This window comes from Marmota marmota, unplaced genomic scaffold, assembly GCF_001458135.2.
Source record: "Marmota marmota marmota unplaced genomic scaffold, marMar, whole genome shotgun sequence".
Taxonomy (NCBI): Eukaryota; Metazoa; Chordata; class Mammalia; order Rodentia; family Sciuridae; genus Marmota; species Marmota marmota.
In genome coordinates this window covers 2,525,518-2,546,363 of record NW_025999977.1, presented here as the reverse complement: position 1 = coordinate 2,546,363, position 20,846 = coordinate 2,525,518, and the positions used below count along the sequence as shown (strand labels likewise).

Here is a 20,846-nt window from a genome sequence, read left to right as displayed (position 1 = left end):
GGATTAGATCAAGAAAGACGTTGTCTCACTAAAAAGTCAACACATTAACAGCACAGGGGACTTCCTGATGCTAGGTAAAAATTGAAGTCAAAGAGGGCTTTAAGGGAGTCTATCAGGAGAGCCCAAGGAGGGGGTCAGATATGGGCCTGGAGGTTGAGAGCATAAGGTAAGTATTATTAGGCCAGAGGGTTATCACCTCTCCCAAGCAAAGGCTTTGCAAAGGGACAAAATTCACTCTCTCCATACCTCTAAAACTCAAAGTTCTTTGCAAAACACCTGAGGAGGCAGCAAAATTCAGGACTTATTTTGTTGAGACTTGGGGGTTTTCACCCTTAACTAAGTTCCTGAAGGAGGTCCCAGAATGAAAATTACCCTCTCTTCATGCTTCCCCCGAACTCCAACCAGGAAAGGAGCGATTCCTGGAAAAAAGCAATTCAGAAGGAGCAAATTCAGAGAACAGAGTCAGTAAGAATGGGCTGGATTTTTCTGCAAAGACAACACAAATCAGAGACTTAACCAAAACTAGTGCATCTCTCACTCGCAGGATAAAGCTGTCCTACTGGGCAGGGGCTCAACTTGGAACTCAGAAGCCAGATCTGGCAATGCTCATCTTCCCTCCTATATCCAGGACCATCACAACAATACCACAGTAGGGGAAAGGAGCTGGCAATGCATACGTGGTGCTGATTGGTTGGGTAATTTGAGGGGGGAAGAGTAATACCCACTAATTTGTTTTATTGTCTTTCAGCACTCATCATCTTACCTATTTTTAAGTTTATTTTTTTATTAAAAATAAATGATTTATTTTAAAAATAAGTTACTTATTAAAAATAAATAAATTTATGATGTCTCCTTCCCACCACTAGATCTAAGGGAACAGAACCTTGCCTATTTGCTCATTTATATATCCCCAGACCCTAGAATAGTACTTGGCATGTAGTAAGTAGTTGTTAAATATATGGTGAATATATGGTTGTCTTTATTTACATAGATCATTTATGTCTTTATTTACATAGATCATTTATGAGTGACTTAACATCAGTTTGTAAAATTATTTCTTCATTCTTTTTAATTGCTTTATAGTATGAATGTACCATAATTTGACCAGTCAGTTCCCTGGTGGGAAACACTGAGGATGCTTTCAAATTTTCAATATTTTGAGCAATGCTGCAACAAACATCATTATAATGTATACCTTGGAGCACATTAGTGGGTGTTGGTCCAGGAAAAATGCCTACTAAAATATAATCACCAGAACAAAAGCTGTGTGCATCTGTATTCCTGATAAATGCAATCTTAAAAAGTACTAACAGTTTATGATCCTACCAACTGTGTATAGGAGGGTGGATTTCCCTACAGTGCACCGTGGCTTTATTAATTACTTTTATTTTTTTAACCAGGGATTGGACCCAGGAGTGCTTAATCATAAGCGACATCCAATCCTTTTTGTTTTTCATTTTAAGACAGTGTCTCGCTAAGTTGCTTAGAGCCTCACTAAATTGCTGAAGCTGGCCTTGAACTTTCGATCTTCCTGTCTCAGACTCCCAGGCATGTGCCACTGTGCCTGGCTATTAATCACCTCTTAATGACTTTTCCATCTCATGGGAGATAAATGGCTTTCCATGGATGCTTGAACTTGCATTATCCCAATTATTGTGAAGCTATGCCCATCTTTTTGTGTTTATTTGCCACTTGGATGTCTTTTCCTGTGAATGACCCAGATAAATTTTTGAGCATTTTTTTCTACCAGGCTATTTCCCTTAAAAAAAAATCACAATTGGAACCAGGTACAGTGTGCACACCTGTAATTCTGGCAACTCAGGAAGCTGAGGTAGGAGGATCACAAATTCAAGGCCAGTCTCAGTGATTTAGGGAGACCATTAGCAATTTAGCAAAGTCCCGTCTCAAAGTAAAACATGAAAAGGGCTGGGGATATAGCTCAATGCTAAAGTGCCCCTGGGTTCAATCCCCAGTACAAAAAAATCATTTCTTCTTGAACTTGAACTGGGGGGTATAAGTTAGTGGGAGAGTTTGCCTAGCATATGTGAGGCTCACAGGAAATGGGAAGGAGAGAGATATGTATGATTGCATTGCATTTTGAGTATTCTGGTTATTATTTGTATGCCTCCTTCAAAAGTATTTTCTTCAAGCAGGGCATGGTGGAGCATGCCTGTAGTCTCAGCTAGTAGATCCAAGGAAACTGAGGCAAGAGGATTGAAGGATCCAGGCCAGCCTGGGCGACTTAATGATACACTGTCTCAAAATAAAAATATGAAAAGGGCTGGGGATATAGTTCAGTGATAGAGTGTTGCCTAGCATGCATAAGCCCCTGGGTTCAATCCTCAGTAATATTCTTTTTTGTTATTTGTTTGTTTGTTTAAAATATTTTCTTCAACTTTTAAAATAAATTTTAGCTTGGTTTTTGGTGCTTTTCTCATACCAATTTTTAGTTTTAACACAGATGCATCCTTTGTGTTTTCTTTACAGACTCTTGCTTAGGAAGAGTCTATCTTACTTAGGAATCTCCTAAAAGTCTATGATTCACATTGTAATCTATTTAAAACTTGTTATTTATGGTGTGAGACAGGAATTGGACTGAATTTTATTCCAACTAGATGATTTATGGCCACCAGTTTATTTACCTCTATTTATCAACTAACACAACCTGTCCCATTTAGAATGCTCTTTATCATAAACTCCATAATTGTGTGTGTATGTGTGTGTGTGTGTGTGTGTGTCTAGTGGTGTACTCTTCATTCCCTTGTATCTCAATATTTACTCATTTGAGCATCATCCCCACTTCTGTTTTTCAACATATTTACTTAATATTTTGGCCTAATTCACTTTAAAATTAAATACTTACTTTACCTTCACCCTAAGCATGTAAAATCATGCTTTAATTTTTTTCTAGTAAACATTAAATTAAATAAATAACTTTTGAAATGACAAGTATTGATCATGTGATATTTTCAATCATCATACAATCCACAAGCAGAATGCAGAACTGTTTTGGGGGAAACACTATTGCATTCTTTTCACTGATGAATTGTCCATTTCTATGATAACACATTGCTCTATTTTTATGGCATGTTTCTGAAATAGTTTTCATTTTGAAAATTTGTAAACATAGTATGGAGAGGCCCCCCATATCCAGCAGCTTCTCCCATTGAGGACGTCTTATACATCCATAGCACATTACCAAAAACCAGGCAACAGATATATGTACAACCGAATTAAGTGGAACTTTGGTTTTTCACCCATTTTTCCTCCTGCTCACTTTTGAGTCCCTGTATATAGTTTTGTGCCATTTTATTATATTTAGAGAGCCAAAGAGCTATCATCGCCATGGAAATACAAAACAGCCATGTCATCACAAAGGAGCTTCCTTGGGCTATTTATAGTCACATCCTCCCTCTGTTCCCACACCCTGGAAAACACTGATCTGTTCTCCACCTCCATAATTTTGTCACTTTGATGTCATATAAATGGAACCATACAGTACATAACTTTTGGGGACTGACTTTTTTCACTCAGTATAATTCTGAAAACTATGGGTAGCAATAACGCTCCAGTTTTGTTGCTGATAGTATCCCATTCTGTGGATGTATCACAGTTTGTTTACCTCCTAAGACCATCTGGTTTGTTTTCATTCTAGGGGCTATTACAAAGAAAGCTCCAGCTAGGCAGCAGGGTGGTGTACACTTATAATCCCTGCTACTCAAGAGGCTGAGGCAGGAGGATCACAAGGTTAAGGCCACTTAGTGAGACCATTTCTCAAAATAAAAAATAAAAAGGGCCAGGGATAGAGCTCAGTGGCAAACACCTCCAGGTTTAATCCCCTGTACCACGAAGAAGGAAGGAAGGAAGGAAAGAAGAAAAGAAAGAAAGGAGGGAGGGAAACAGGCAAGTAAACTACTATGTACTTTTGGTATAGATTTTTGTGTGAGCATAAGGTTTCACTTCTCACCAGTGACTCAGGAGACTGAAGCAGGAGAATCATAAGTTCAAGTCCAGCCTTGGCAACTTAGTGAGACCCTGTCTCAAAATAAAAAAAATGAAAAGGACTGGGGATATAGCTCAGTAAGAGCACACCTGGGTTCAATTCCCATACTATCCCCCCAAATAAAAGATTTCATTTCTCTAGAATAAATGCTCAAGAATTCAGTCCCTTAGTTGCTATGTGTATGTTTAATTCTTTAAGAAACTGCCAAACTAGTTTCCAGAGTGACTTGTATACCATTCCACGTTCCCACCAGCAAAGTACAAGAGTTCCAGTTTCTCTGCCTCATCCCCAGCCTTTGGTTTTCAGTATTTTTTATTATCTTTTCTAACACATGTTTCACATTGTGGCTCTAATTTACTTTCCCCTAATGGTTGGTGATTGGAACATCTTTTCATGGGAATATTTGTGTGATGTGTTTTGGTATCTGATGGCAAGTCTGAAAATTGTCTTTCTTGTTTGGTGACCCTGAGGGAGACCTTGGGCTGCCCTTGGTCACTCCCTGTTACCTCTTGTAGTAAGAGGAAAGGATGGTTAGGAAGTTGGCTCAGGAGCTCCAGAGTTCTGAGCAGGTGCCCCAGGACAGAATGCAGCCTCCAGTACCAGGTGTGACAGCACCCTTCCTCCTGTCTGTACCCTCAAGCCACATTTCATAAAGCCATAAAATGCCTTTTCACAAAATGCCTTTGGGATGGATTCAATTGGGGTGTTGTAAAGAAGTTCTGAGTCTGGTCTCCTAACTGGTAATGGTGAAACTCAAGCAAAAGAGACTAAACTGGTCACAATGTAGTCACAAATATCACCCAATTTTTTTTAATGTGCAAATAATTGGAGCTGGGGAGCTTGGGTTACCCCCTAAGAAGCCAGTGGTCCCTGCAACCCTTGAAGAGCAGAGCAAGCATCTGGTTGATGTGCTCTGCCCAGCACCTGGGCAGGACCTGACCTCAGTTAGTGGAGTGGGGAACACCTCTGAGCAGTGACTACATCCCTCTGTCCTGACTCCCCTTCTCCCTGGGGTTGACTGGGAACATGAAGATGCTTGAGAACCTCTGAGATCAAGGGCAGGGCCTGTGAGCCAGTATCCCTGAGGAGTCAGAGTACACCCTGAAGAAGTGAACACCCACTGGCACTAGCAGGAAGCAGCCAGAGTCAGCTCATGGGGTGGGATTGGAGGGAGGAGTTTCAGATTATCCTCTGGAGCAGGGATTCTAAAGCTTCTAAATTCTAAAGATTCTCCCCTGTGGATCCGGAGAATCCTGGCAAACAGCACATTCCAAATGCAGCTCCTTTCTCTTGTTCTCCAGGGGAATGGTTATCCTTCCAGAAGATTCCATTCATACCCATGCCCAAAGTTTCCTCATTGTAACCTATCAACAGCTTTATTAAGGATTGTCAAATAGGTTATTCATGAAATAAAATTAGAGCATTTCTAGAGTTTGTTGTCAGTATGACCTTGAGTAAGTTAATTAAATCATACTCCTCTCCTTCTGCATCTGTAAAGTGGGAATAATAACAGTTTAAATTGCATTGAAACAGTGTCTAGCCTGGAGCAACTACGGCAGAAGTGTCAGCTATTCTTATAACTAAAATGTGAGCAGACGCAGCCACTACAGCTTCTGGCTACATTGCAAACGCCAACTGTGAGCGCCCCCTGGAGGGGATTTGAATTCGTGCAACTGTGAAAAGCCTGTGTTCCTGGGTTTCTGCAGGGGGGGATTCCCTGAGGGAGCGTTCTGTCCTCATTGTTCTTCCTTTGTGATGGTAAATCACTCTCATTATTCGGGAGTGTTTGGTAAATCCTACAGAGTACGACCCTGCATATTTCCACAATCTGATTTTAAACAGCATGGTCTAATGCCTAGATTTCAAGTCAGCAGTGTATGTGGTTTAAACATGGATCATCTCTACCCCTACAGTTAATGTATATTTATACACCACCTTCCTCCAAATATTTTACTTTTCTGAACACTTTGTGATGTTACTACGTGAGAAGAACGTGGGCTGCAAGCAGGGTTTCCAACCTTTTTTGAAGTGTCCCCCAGTCCTGGAGATCCTGCACATAGAGGGCATTGATCCAGAGCCCTGGAGTGGCACTGCTATTAGGTTATATGGAGAGTGGTGGAAGTCCCCTCTGGAAGGTACCCAGCATCCTGATGTGGTAGCAGTTGTCCTTGGGCTCCTCCTGGGGATCCTGGCTCCCTGTTCTGCCCTCTACCCCACACTAGCTAACCTCATCATAAACACCACCAGGGTCTGTGGGGCAGAATGCTCACACGTACCTGCATGTGTGCACATGGATGTACACACACACACACACACACAACACACACACACACACACACACACACACTGAGGATGGGATCTGGTTCTAGACGTCTCTAGTAGTGTTGCCTCACTAACCACACCCAAGTCTAATCCATTTTTTCCCTCTGTGCTTGAGGACTGAGTATATTACTTTCCATTGGTCCTTACTCTGCTGAAGCAGCAGAATCCTGGTGATCCAGAGTGAGTCCTTTCACTCTGGCCATGACAGTAGACCTGAGGTTTTTTTTTTTTTTTTTTTTTTTTTTTTTTTGTACCAGGGATTGAACCAAAGGCACTTAATCACTGAGCCACATCCCCAGCCCATTTTTATGTTTTATTTAGAGACAGTGTCTCTCTGAGTTGCTTAGGGCCTCACTAAGTTGCTGAACTTGCGATCCTCCCACCTAAGCCTCCCAAGCTGCTAGGATTACAGGCGTGTGCCACTGCACCTCGTCCCCAGTTCCTTTTATTTTATTTTAAAAAATTTTATTTTTTAGTTTGAGGTGGACACAATATATTTATTTTATATTTATGTGATGCTGAGGACAAATCCAGTGCCTCATGCATGACAGGTGAGCATTCTATCACTGAGCCACACCCCAGTCCTTTTATTTTGAGACAAGGTCTTGCTAAATTGTTGAAGCTATTCTCAAACTTGTGATCCTTCTGCCTCAGGCTCTTGAGTAGCTGAGATTATAGACCTATGGCACTCTGCCCAGCTAGATCTGACATTTGTACTGATGCCCATCCTATATATGCACAAGATACAACATTCTACATTAAATGGTTGAGGAAGCTGGGCCCAGAGAAGGTGAACAATTTGTCAGAGGTCACACAACCAGGCCCCAACCCGAGAAGTTCTGAGAAGTTCCTTGTTAGACTCTTATCAAGATGCTTGTTAGTAACCTAATCCCAGCTAGTGAACTAACCTGATTTCCTTCCTGGTCCCTGCAGATGCCAAGGGTACCATCAGGGAAATTGTCCTGCCCAAGGGCTTGGACCTGGACCGCCCCAAGCGGACCCGCACATCCTTCACTGCTGAGCAACTGTACCGCCTGGAGATGGAGTTCCAGCGCTGCCAGTACGTGGTGGGCCGTGAGCGCACGGAGCTGGCCCGCCAGCTGAACCTCTCAGAGACCCAGGTAAGAGGCAGGCCCAGGCCTCTCCACCCTGTCTTGGCTACTGGGGAATTCCTTGGGGTATGAGACCTGGGCTGCTATAGGCCAAACTTTGGAGGAGGTCACACATGCACAAGGGAGAGACTTAAAGCTATAGGCAAACCAGAGCAAATGGAGTACTGAGAGAGTTAGTAAGTGCCAACAGTAGGGGGCCTTGGGTGGAATATAGGAAAAGGCTTCGAGAAATTAGAGGGGGCAATAAAAATTTAGGGAGTGGCTTACAGAAATGTCAGCTTGTAAGAGGAACCTCGAGAAGGGATGTGAGGGGTTGGCATGCTGGAAAAAAAATGATTCTGGGAAGATGCTATTATGGGGGAGTACACTCCTGTAATCCCAGCTACTTAGAAGGCTGAGTGGGTAGGATCACCAGAGTCTAGGCATTCAAGGCCAGCTTGGGTAACATAGTGAGACCCTGTCACAAGAAAACAATTCTGGGGAGAGATGAGACATGACACAATAGGTCTGGGGAACTCTCCCTTCTTCATTTTGGGCTCCTTCCCACCCTCTGCATTTTCCCTTCTTCTCAGTATACCTCAGTCCCTCTTATGCAGAGGAGGGATCTGAACACTCCCTTCACCCACCTGCTGAGAGCCACAGCCGAGTCTGTATGGCCCCTGGCATTTTGCCAACAGTATTGATTGACAGGCAAGGCATTACTATCCGCCTCTGCCGCAACTTTTGAGTTCTTGCACTATTTTGGAGTTCTCATGGGGATTTCCGGGGATTCCCCGAGAGTTCCCATTGGTTGGGGAAGTGCAGGAGGAGGGATTTCCGGGAGAGATATTTCCGGCTGGGGGTTCCTGGAGAAGTCTCGTGGCGTTCGGGAGGATTCCCCGGGAGCTGTGTGAAGTGTTTTCCTGCAGTTTAAAAATAAAGTTTGTTCCTGCTTCAGTGGCTCGTGATTTGTGCCCAGCCAGACTGCGGCACCACCCAAAAGGGCTGGCATTTTAACAACGGTATGCTTAGCCCTAGGAAAAACTTTTATAAACTGAGCACCTACCCTATGTGAATGAAGACATTTCAAGCTGGTTCTGGAACTATGAAATAATAATACTCAGTACTTACACATGCCAGGCACTAAGTGCTCTGCCTGTTAGGTAACTAATCAGTCACAACAACTATATGATACTGGTGTATTATCCAATTTGACAGATGAGGGGAGGTTATGTCCAAGGTCATACAATGAATAAGTCCCAGAGCTGGGATCTGGATGATCAGTCTGGCACCTTGAAGTGGAACCTGGCCCACCTGCCTCAAGGTCGTTAAAGAGTAACTCAGAAGTCGGGCACATGGCACTTGTCAGCAATCCCAGCTACTCGGGAGACTGAGGCAGGAATATTACGTTTGAGGACAGCCTCAACAACTTATGGAGACTCTATCTCAAAATAGATTAAAAAGGGCTGGGGCTGGGGCTGGGGCTCAGTGGTAGAGCACCACTAGCATGAGCCTAGCATGTGGCCCTAAATTCAATCCCTAGCACCAAAATAAGTCAATAAATGAATAAGAACACAGAGACCCTTAGTTTAGCTATAGCTCTAGCAGTTTAATCTCATGTATGAGGGAGATCAACCAATAGACAGAGTGCCAACAATGAACAAGACGGGATTTATAAAGGGAAGGGAGGCGAGAGGAGAGGAAGCAAACTGAGTACTCTGGGTTCCTTCCTGGGAGCCCTGCAGGGGACTGCATGGAGCCTCTCCATGTGCCACAGCTGTCCTGCCCTTGGCCTGGCACTTCTTCACTCACAGAATCCTCTATCTCTTCAACTCACACTAACAGAATGTGGCCAGCAGGGCAGTCTGATAGACCTGGTTATCCTGGTCCCCTTGGGAGTTGAGCAGGCTACTCTTGGAGTAAACCAAGAGCTCTAAGGGTGCAGAGGAAAGAAGGGCCACCTGACGAGGAAGGCAAGGCGGGGTGGGGGGGATGCGGAGCAGCTGGTGTCCTGCAGGGGCAGGACATTTCCACCTGGTTTTGGTTAGCTCCTGCTGACACTGCCTAGTTCCCCACATGACAGCTGGGTCCCCCATCCAGCTGGGTTGGGCCTGGGGCTGAGAAGCTAGGCTTGTGCTCAGAGAGGAGGCTACAGTGGCTGGGCTGGGCCAGGCCAGGGCTCCCAGGGAAGTTAGGGAGACACCATCGTCCCTGAAGGCTATGCCTAGGTCAGCACCTGCCCCTTTTCTTGGTGCTAATCTCCCTCTGCCTCACCTAGTTTTGCCCTAAGCTCTCCCCTGAAACTGTGCTCTCTGGGGACCTTCTGGGTCCTCATCCTTCCCTTGCCTAGCACCCTACCCCACATCCAGCCTTGACCCTCAGAGGTCATCTGAAGCCCCTTTTCTTCCAGTAGGTCTTCCCTAAGGCTTCTTGACCTCGTCCCAAGAGAATATTCCATGGCTTGACCTTAAAGTGTGTGTTTGTGTATCTGTATGTTGTGGTGGCATACTGGTATGCACTGCCCAAGGACAACTGGTATGCACTGCCCAAGGACAAGAACACGTTTGAAAGCCATGTCTCTTCTGCAGGCTCCCTTGGGGAGCCCAGAATAAGCTGGCCTCATGGTGAACCCTCAGCAAATCCTCAGCTTCTTGCTTCCTGCTTACGCCCTCCTTTCTCTTCCCAATCCTGGGATTGTGCAATGGTATAAATAATGTATAGCTAACATTCTCTGGGAACTTTCCATGCACAGCTCCCTTCCTGACAGGTTTCGTCTCCACCACAACCATGTGAAATTGGTGTGAGGCATTTTTTCTGACACCAAGTTTGGTGTAGTTTCCAACACTACCCCAGCCAGTTCTCCAAGTCTCTGACACCAACTGAGTGTCTAACAATTCCATTATGACACAAGTTCCGAGTTATCACAGACCCCACAAGTCAAGGGTAGACCTACCCAACTCAATTCCACAGCAGATGCCAGTGGCAAGTCCCAGAAGCCACCTATGCTTCTGACCCAGTGGCCCTGAATTCAGGGGCTTCCACATCCCCTTCTTGAGGTTCAATTTCACAAGAACAGCTCACAGAGCTTAGGATCCACTTTACTTCTATGTATAGTTTATTATAAAGGATATAAGTCAGGCTAGGAATGGAACCACCACATGACCCAACTATACTACTCCTTGGTATTAACTTTTTTTTTTTTTTGGTGGGGGGGGGATTAAACTCAGGGGCACTCAACATTGAGCCACATTCCCAGCCTTATTTTGTGTTTTATTTAGAGACAGGATCTCATTGAGTTGCTTAGCACCTCACTGTTGCTGAGGCTGGCTTTGAACTCACAATCCTCCTGCCTCAGCCTCTTGAGCCACTGGGATTATAGACATGCACCATTGTGCCCAGCCAGTATTAATCTCAAAGAAGTAAAGTCATCATACTATAGTAATACAAGTGTACCCCTGTTTATAGCAGCACAATTCACAATAGTCAAACTGTGGAACCAGCCTAGGTGTCTATCAGTGTATGAATGGATAAAGAAAATGTGGTATAAGTACACAATGGAGTTTTATTCAGCCATAAAAAAGAATGAAATTATGTCATTTGCAGGAAAATGAATGGAACTTGACAACATTCTGTTAAAAAACTCAGAAAGCCAAGGGTCCTATATTTTCTCTCATATGTAGAAACTAGAAAGGCAAAATTAAAAGAAAGGTTGGGGGATCTCATAAAAATTGAAGGGAGATCAGCAGAGTAGAGGAAAGGGACTGGGGGAGGGAGGAGGGAAGGAAAGGGGAAATACTGAGGAACCATATTGACCAAATTATATTGTTATATTGTGTGCATATATGAATATGGAACAATGAATCCCACTGTTTTATATATAGATATAATGCACCAATAAAATCTGGGAGAATTTTAAAAATAAAGATAAAATTGATTCTAAAAAAATAAAGGATATAAACCAGGAAGAGCCAAGTGGAAGAGGGGCACAGGTCAAGGGGATGGAAGGGGAGGGTCTTTCATGCTTCTTCAGCCCCCCCACCCTCCCAACACTTCCACATGTTCCCCAAACAGACCTCCAATCTCCAGCCTCCCTCACTCCTTGAAGGTGAGAGGAAGCTGAAGGTTTCCACCCTATAATCATGTGTTGGGTCTTTCTGGGACTAGCCCCAATCCTGAAACTCATGAGGGGTCCAGGAGTCACCTGAATAGCATACATTCAGATTGGTTCAAAATGAATAACAAAAGGCATTTCTGTCACTTGGGACCCTCCAAGGGTTTAAGAACTCTGTATCAGAACCTGAGACAGAAACCAAACATTTCTTTTCTTATTTTCCACTGGGGACTGAACTTCATGGGTGCCTCACCACTGAGCTACATCCTCAATTCTTTCATTTTTTATTCTGAGACAGATTCTTGCTAAGTTGTCAAGGGTCTGACTAAATTGCTGAGGCTGGTCTCAAACTTGCAATCCTCCTGCTTCCGCCTCCCCAGTCCCTGGGATTACAGGTATGCACCACTGTGTACCTGGTCTAACATTTCTTGTTATACTGCAATAGGTCTTTATTATTTTCAGCTTGAATGGAAGGAAACTGAGGCACAGAAAGTTTGAATAATTTGCTAAAGACTTAAAGCAGGCACATTCATTAGCTCATTTAATCTTTAGAAGAATTGTTTTTGTGGATAATGTTAACCCCCATTTAAGAAAATTGAGCCTCAGGTTATTTAGCTAAAATTCCATGGAATTCATAGTACATTCAGCAATACTTTTATTAAAAAATATTCTTGAATGCCTACTATATACCAGGTGCTGTTCTAAGGCCCAGGAGATGTAGCAGAATTTCAGAGTGCTATGAGGGGTGTCAAATGGGGTAGATGGTAGGGATTCAGAGGAAACATTTTATTGGAAAAGTCAGGGAAGGACTCTTTGAGATGACACAGAGCTTAAACCTGAATGACAGGTAAAAGATGGCCAGAGGAGGATCCAGAGAAAAGTCAAGGCAGAGAGTAATTTTACTGACCTGGGGGTAGGACCTGGCATAGAATGTTCTAGAAGTGTCAGAAGGCCAGCCTGGCTTGAGTTGGAGGGTAACAGGGCAAGTAGATCACGGCATATTATGTTATGCTTATAGCCAAAGGTAAGGCCTTGAAGGGAAAGTCACATGAGATGATTGGCATTTTACAAAAGTCATTGGCTGCCATCTGAAGAATGGATCACAAGGGAGCAGAATGGACCAGTTAGGGGCTACTAACATGGTATTTTGAACAGAGTGGTGGTAGAAGAGAGAAGAGGAATGATCTGAGATGTATCCCAACTTGGAGGTAGAACCTGTTAGGACATGCACAGGGTGAGGGGAAGGCTCAAGCACCCGGGTGAGTGGCAAAACCCTTTATGAATTTGAGAAAGTTGTAAAGGAGCGGGGCAGTGGGAGCATAATGAAGAGTTTCCATTCCATCAGTTAAGTTTGAGATCCAAGTGGAGACGTCAGGAGATGTCAGGAGGGATGTCAGATTTTTTTTTCCCCAGAGTTAGGGGGCTGGATTTTCTCTAATTTATCTGAGGATCTCATTGTTTTGGGGTAAAGGATAAGAGATTCTTTCAGGTGTGCTCAGATAGTGAACAGACTATGAAGGGATTAAAAATTTTTAAAAAGGAGGCCCAATTTTGTGGAAATCTAAGAAGAGGAACCATGGTGCAGCCAGGTCTGGGAGAGTCTGGATCTGAGGGTTCTTTTGGACCCAAGGGCTTCTCTGGTGCTACACGGAAGGTGCTGTCCATTGCTCTTTAAGGGCTGGTATCTCTTTCTGTCTGTCCTCTTCTCTACCTGCTGCCAGCCAGCATCTCTACTCCCTTCCCTATATACCAGAAGGACCCAGCCATGGTCCTTCTTCAATCAGGCAGAGAAAAAGTGAGCTTGCCTTGGGCCCATTCGCATTTCTAGATTCTACCTTAATCTCTGTGTGCCCAATTATGTTGAATTGCATGCATATGTAAAAATCAGAAGTCCACCTGCAAGACCAGGTGTGCAGAACAATGAGAACTTTCCTCTGCTCCCAACACCACCAGGGCTCTGCAGGATGAAGTCCACACAATGTAGGCACAGTGAACAAGACACTGCCCTGGCCTTGCCCAACCCTGTGTCTGTGCAGGGAGAGGGGTCTCACAGGGGTTTCTCTCTTGACACCAGTCAGCCTCATCCCCCCATGGCAGCATGTGCTGAAAACAATGACAAAGTCAGAGAACAGGGACAGTCTCATTTTGTCATTCTTGCTTTTAGAAACTTCTTGATACACTTGGTTACCATGCTATGTTCAAAAAAAGTGGGAGCTGGGTGCTGTGGTGCACACTTGTAATCCCAGTGACTTGGGAGGCCGAGGCAGAAGGATCACAAGTTTAAGGCCAACCTCAGCATCTTAGACTTTGCCTCAAAATAAAATCAGAAGGCTTGAGGATGTAACTCAGCAGTAGAACACTTGCCTACTACTACTACTACTACTACTACTACTACTACTATTAATAGTACTTCAATTTCAAGCCAGGCATGGTGGCATACAGGAGGCTGAAGTGGAAGGATCTTTAGTTCAAGGCCAGCCTAGGCAACATAGTGAGGATTCTGTCTCAAAAAAAAAAAAAAAAAAGAAAAGAGAGAGAGAGAGAGAGAGAGAAACTTCAGTTTTGCTGTGTCAATTATTATTAACCCATGGAGTCATCACAAAAAGAAAAGCATGAGAAAGAAAAGCATTAATATGATCCCCATTTCACTGATGGGGAAACAGAGGCAGTAAGAACTTAAGCAACCTGCCCGATGTCATCAAGCAAGTTAGAGGGAGAACCACAGCTGTCTGTCTGACTACAGGTTCTTCTCTACTATACTGCTTACTTTTTTTTTCCCCCTGCAGTGCTGAGGACTGAACCCAGGCCCTCATGCATGCTGGGCAGGTCTCTACCACTGAACTACACCCCAACTCCTTATTGTTTGCTCCTTCTATCAAAACACTGTATTATAACCCTTGCCAACCTGCCATGTTTCCCATGACTAATGCCTGAGATCCAAGTGGGTTGAAATAGAGTTTCATTTACTTTGTTTTTTCAGCACCTGGCAGTGCCTGGCATGTATCACATGCTTGCTATTTCTGTGTTGTGTGAATGAATGACCAGAATACCAGGGTCAGAGCAGGAAGTAAGAAAAGATGTGGCTGAGGAGGAAGGAAAGGTGAGAGGCCTGCTCAGGATTCCCACCCTCGGCTGGCCTGGAGGATTTGAGCAGGAACAGGGGCCCAGAGGCTAGACTGAGGACAAACTGCCAAGTCTCAATACTGACAAGATTAACTTGGATCAGGGCTGTTCCATCCCTTTTACAATTGTCCTCAGCCCTACGTGTATCATCCCTGCCCCAGATGGCTTCTTCTGGAACAGCAGAATAGATGGTACCTTCCCAGTGCAGGTTACAAAACCCAGGGCCATCCTAAACCCCCAGTCACCATTGATCTCAGATTCAATGTGTGCCCATAGTCCCAGGAAGCAGTCTTTATGAGATTATATAATTTCCAAAGGAACAATAAATCTTGGAATTTAACCCTGACAATAAGTCAGAAGAACATGATAAATAATCTCTCAGAAAACGCCTCCCCATTCCTGGAAACCATCCCCCTACCCTGGTCACAGTATGGCCCAGTAAGAGATTGGGATGTGAAGCCACCAACCATTCACTGTAACCAAGATGGCAGGCTGCCGAGAGGTCACTGAGAAGGCTAGGGCAGGTGATGTCCCAGGGAGTGTACTGTACTCAGGATAAGACCATGACTCTGCCACCCTGGGGGAATTCAGAAATGACTTCTTGGAAGAATGAGACTGAATTGTGACTTAAAAGATCAGTAACTTTGGATTTAACCATAACAACAGGTGGAGGGCAGGGGACGAGTTCAGAGGGCTCTAAGCCTGTCCCTCCTCCGTTTATTCTGTGTTTGCTGAGCCTTTTAAACTAGTCCCAAAGGATTGACAGTGAGAAGTAGAGAAGCAGGTCTTCCCACTCCCACCCTCAAAGCTGGCGACACCCACAGCATGTTGGAGCCACCCACAGAGCTTTCCAAAGAATATCAATGCCTTGCTCCACCGGCAATTCTGTTGGAATGAATACTAGACAGGGCCCGGCAACAGAATTTAGAAGAACATGCCCAGGTAATTCTAAATGTGCGACAGGGTTGAGAGTCCTTGACCTAGCCCACCCACGCCAACAAATGACATGCCTGGTCCCAGCTCCTGCTCGCCTGCCCTCTGACTTCTCCTCCCCACTTCCAGGGCCACCTGCCCAGGAGACTCCCAAATGCAGAAGCAGCCCACACCCACCTCTCCTTGCTGTGGGAAGATGGGTGTGTGGGAGAGCACCTGTACAGGCTTTGTCATTCTGTATTGTCACGCCCCTTGTTACTGCCACTTCCTTGTACCTAAATGCCCTCTGATCACTAGGAGTGGGTTGGCTCCCCTCCCCTCTGGACCCTCAGCTTCTCAGGGGGAACGGACTAGGACTTCCGTGCCTGTCTTGGCTCCTTCGCTCAGAGGCACCGCAGTGGCTAGACTTCTTAGATCCTCCAAAAGTTAGAGGGAACCAGTGAGGCCTCCCCACCGCTTCCCTTCAGGGACCTCCACTCTACGGCTCCTACTCCTCCTGCTGGCACATGCTGCCCCAGCTCTGGGTGAGAAGCTCCTGGAACACAAGTCTGGGTGTTCCAGTGATGGCACTAGTGACATGATGGCCTAACACATTTTCCACCAGCTGAGCAAATGCCAATCTCCTTTCTGGAGGTACTTCCAGTACCTACAAGTGATTCTTTCTTTCTTTCTTTTTTTGGGGTTGGGTGTACTAGGGATTGAACTCAGGGGCACTCAAGCACTGAGCCACATCCCCAGCCCTATTTTGTATTTTATTTAGAAACTGTTGCTGAGGCTGGCTTTGAACTCGTGATCCTCCTGCTTCAGCATCCTGAGCTGCTGGGGTTACAGGTGTGCACCACCGTACCCAGCTCAAATAATTCTTTCTGGGCTTATCACTGATTTACCTCCGGTGGTGGGGACACTCCCTCCCTCTCAGAGATGAGAGGGAACCCATTGTCACTCCATAAAATTGACCACTCCTGGTTCCCCTTTTCTTGTACCATATTAGGAGGAGGGTTGGGGTGCTGGGCAGTGGTGGCAGGATCAGGTGTACTTCCTCTCAGAGACCCGGAAATAGGTCTCTGCCCTTTGTTGGTGGCTCTGTTTAGAATTTTGGTGCTTTGTTCCCTTATGTCCTCAGCTTTGAGCATGTGGCCATCAGAAAGACCCCTCAAAGTCCTGCCACATTCTGCCTAGGGTCATGTTGAGAAGTTTGACCTTAACGGGGAATGGGGACAGAGGACCTGCTAATAAGACCCCAAAGGCCAGACTGAGCTAGGAAGCACTTCCTCCAGAGGCAATGGTGGGACTGTCCTCAGACTGGGCAATTGACCTCTGCCCCATGTCACAGAGGGTCCCACTTTGGCTTCCTCTGGCTTCCCTATGGGATAAGGATTCTGCAAAGCCAGGAGTTATGCCCATTAGGGGCCTGCACCTATCTTAGCCCACCCCCAGGGGTCCAGGACTCCAGAGTTCCTGTCAAGTGGCTTCTTGTGCTTGCCTGGGCCCTGCTCAAGTCAGTCCTTCTGAAGGAAGGCATTATTCAGAACTCCAGGTCCAAGAAGTGTCAATGGGCTGTTTGCAGAGTGTGAACAGGATGGGGTGGCCACACGTGTGTGTCAGAGCCAGGTCAGGCCATGAGACAAAGGCTTCCATTTTGCCTCTTTCCTCTGCAGGTACTTGGGTTGGGCCCGGGGTAGAGCCCTTTACAGTACTGGGCTTCCCACCTTGGAATCACCTGGTGAGCGGTAAAAACTGCCAGAGCCTAGATTCTAGCCACCCCCATTCTGAGCTGATTGGGTGAAGCTAGCAGTGAGTTAATAGGTGGCTCCCAGGTGTCTCTCATGGGTGGCCAAGGTCAAGAGGTACTGATATGGAAATGGTCAGGTCAGAGAGGACACAGGAAGAGAAGAGGCTCTGCTCTAGGAAGTGCCCACCACAGGGAGGAGGCTTCTGCCTTCCCCCATGTCTACTTGGGTGGATGGAGATGATCATAGTGGAAGAGGGAATGCAGGTCCCTGTTTGGAGGAGTAACTAAACTGCATCTGTGAGTGTGGAGTTTGGGGTGCTTTGAGACATCCATAGGATGATGTCTAATAGACAGTTGGATGCCCAGCCTGGACTTCAGTTCAGAGGCCAGTGCCTGAGGCAGCATATAGATGGTGGCTAAAGCCATGAACTTGACTACCAGCCCAAAGTGCATAGGCTAAGAAGGGAACTCCAGTACTTCAATTGTACCCCCAAATTCCATCCTCCATCAGCCAATTCATTCCTCTATTCTAGGTCAGAGTAAACTTTAGCAATGAAGGGGTGTTTACAATTTGGGGACAAGGGTCCCTACTCATTTCACCCAGAGCAGACTGGTGGCGGGAAGACCTTAATGACAATCTGCTCTTCTTTCCCCTCTCTTTCCTCACCCCCGTGCCCCTGCCCTGGTCCACACACTTCCTCTCCTTTTCTCCTCCCACTTTCCCTACTCTGCTTTGCCTGTCCCCCCTCCCCACCCTCCACCCCAAGGTGAAGGTCTGGTTCCAGAACCGCCGCACCAAGCAGAAGAAAGACCAGAGCAGAGACCTGGAGAAGCAGGCTTCCTCCTCGGCTTCCGAGGCCTTCGCCACCTCCAACATTCTACGGCTGCTGGAGCAGGGCCGGCTGCTCTCGGTGCCCAGGGCCCCTAGCCTCCTGGCACTGACCCCTGGCCTGCCTGGCCTGCCTGCTGGCCATAGGGGCACCTCTTTGGGTGACCCCAGGAACTCCTCCCCACGTGTCAACCCGCTGCCCTCGGCCTCGACATCTCCCCCGCTGCCGCCCCCTCTGCCAGCCGTCTGCTTTTCCATGGCCCCCCTCCTGGACCTGCCTGCCGGCTATGAACTTGGCTCCTCAGCCTTTGAGCCCTACAGCCGGCTAGAACGGAAAGTAGCCAGCCCTGGAGGCGGAGGCAGCAAGAACGCTAACACTTAAACTCCCACTCCTGTGTGACACTGAGTCCCCAAGCACAGCACCGCCCCAGCCTCCTGAGCCCCAGTGGACTGCACTGAGCAGGCCCAGAAGAGAGGGGTGGCTGCTGCAGCCCCTCCTCACCTGCCCCAGCTCAGAGACTCGACCAAATGGCCTTGGTCCCCGCAGCTCGTGTGTGTGAGTGCAGTGTGCGTGTGCGTGTCTCTCACTGAAATAAAGGAAAACGATGACAAGAAGGGAAACAGGCCCCGCAGCAACACCTCATTCCATTTTGTCCCTGTCCTCTGTGATGGAAAATGGGCTCAGAGTGAGGGGGGACTTAGAGGGAAGACTCTAGAATCTGAGGATGCAGGTGGGTCACAGTATCCACTGTGTGAGTCAATAGGTCCCTGACTCCCACTCCCAACTGAGCTCCCACCCAAGAACCCCAAAGTCTCCAGGTGCCAACATCAAAGCTTTCGTGGTTAAGTGTTATTCTTTGCAAGCTCCTCTTTGAAAATTAAAAATAGTTGAGAGGGTGGTTCACACCTGTCAGGAGGATTGCACATTGGAGGCCAGCCTCAGCAACTCAGCAAGGCCCTGAGCTACTTAGTGAGACCCTGTCTCAAAATAAAAATAAATAGGGCTGGGGTTGTGGCTCAGTGGGAGAGCAATCCTGGTTTCAATACCTGGACCAAAAATAAAAATACATGAGAGGGGAAAATTGGGCAAACAATGCAAGGTAAGACCAGATCTGGAGAGGAGGAGAGATGGCATCAAAGCTGAATCCAGGCAGGACCCCAGAGTTTAGAAGGGGCCTGCCTAGGGCAAACATGCAACATGAGGCACTTAAATTTTTTTTCTTATTTTCTTTTTTCTCAAGGCACTTTCATTTAACTTTAATTTTGTGATAACTAGACTTATACAAAGTTGCAAAAATAGGACAACAGAGTTCCTTCCACCCAATTTCCTGCAATGGTTGCATCTTCCATAACAAGTTAAATATCAAATCGGGAAACTGACATTGGTACCATGTGTGCAGTTCCCTGTCTTTTTATCACCTGAGTAGATTGGTGGACACCATGCCATGAGGATGCTCCATCACCATAAAGATTACCCTCATGTTGCCCCTTTATGGTCACACAATCCCTCACCCCAATAGGAGAGCTCGTTGACAGAATGGGAGTGGGACCCAAGACCTGAATGGGTCCTCACCTGGAAGATGCAGGGTGAAATTTGGGCCCTGCGGGCAGAAAAGTCAAGCACAGCCTGCTCCAGTCTGCTTTGGGGAACACAGTAGCTGCCACTGTGGTTTCAAATTGGCTGCACTGACAAAGTCCCCCAGAGTGGGGTCTTGGGAGCCAGGGATACCCAACAACTGCACTTCTGCCTTTCCCTCTGTTCAGGTGGTATAGTTTAGGGAGGTGTTTAGAAATGCAGGAAGTCCTGAGTCTGGAATGAGGCATGGAGGTGACCTGGCAGAACTTGGGTTGGCCAGTCTAGCCAATATCCAGCATCTATTCTGCTTGTTTGGTACGGTGAGACACTCTACAGGCCCTGGGGTAGCACAACTGCTTTAGCCTCTCGGCACAGAGAGGACTCCTGGGAAGCAGTGGTGAGGTTCCAGGTAGAACACGGGCCAGGCTATGGGGATGCTTGATTTTTAACTCCAAATGTTGAGATAAGCAACACATAGGCCTCCATATGTATTCTGTCCCAGGATGAGCATGACAAGGCAGGCCTGAGGTACGGGAGCTGGAGGTGAACGCAAGAAGGTGAGTCTGGGTCCTACAGCCAGCCTGGTTTCTCAGGCAGTTCTCAATGGCCTAAGACAGAAAGGCTAAAGGAGACCCAGGTCTGGTGGAAGACACAGGCTCAGCTCTTGGGGCTCACAGCCCAGCCACGCAACCAAGAGGCCTCTCCTAAGGGAGGCCAGATGTGTGGTGAATCTAGGGCGCTGGAGAAGCCAGGGAAGCCTTCCTATAGGAGATAGACTGAAGCTGGCTAGAAGAGGATCTTCTGTAGATGTTGAAAAAAGATGATGGTGGAATTGTGCCAGGGAAGAAATACCTAGGTATAGGCAGGGCAAGAGGCACAGGGTGAGTGCAGCTTGCCAGAAGCTGAGTGTGGGAAGGAGACCAGGAAGAGACGTGGTGAGGGGCATGAGGACTGTGGAGAGCACCAGAAGTTCCAGTGGGGAGCCACATTTACACTCCTTGTGGGTTGTGGGCAGAGGGTCAGCCAAGCACAGCTGCCCTCCCTCCTCACCATCCTCCACCTCCCAGGTCTGCCCAGCCTGTGCCCAGCCTGTGGGGAAAGCTTCAGAGCTGGAACCCCGGGCTTC

General features: G+C 46.5%; 1 protein-coding gene across 1 annotated transcript in view; it reads left to right on the top strand.

Moving 5' to 3' along the window:
• Positions 1–18,765, top strand: part of Vax2 (ventral anterior homeobox 2) — a 29,206-nt gene extending 10,441 nt beyond the window's left edge. Inside the window, exons 2-3 of the mRNA XM_015479367.2 lie at positions 7,259–7,446; positions 18,083–18,765. Coding sequence (XP_015334853.2) covers positions 7,366–7,446; positions 18,083–18,526 — 525 coding nt within the window. The 5' untranslated portion in view covers positions 7,259–7,365 and the 3' untranslated portion in view covers positions 18,527–18,765. The remainder of the gene's footprint in view (positions 1–7,258; positions 7,447–18,082) is intronic.
• Positions 18,766–20,846: the final 2,081 nt, after the last annotated feature.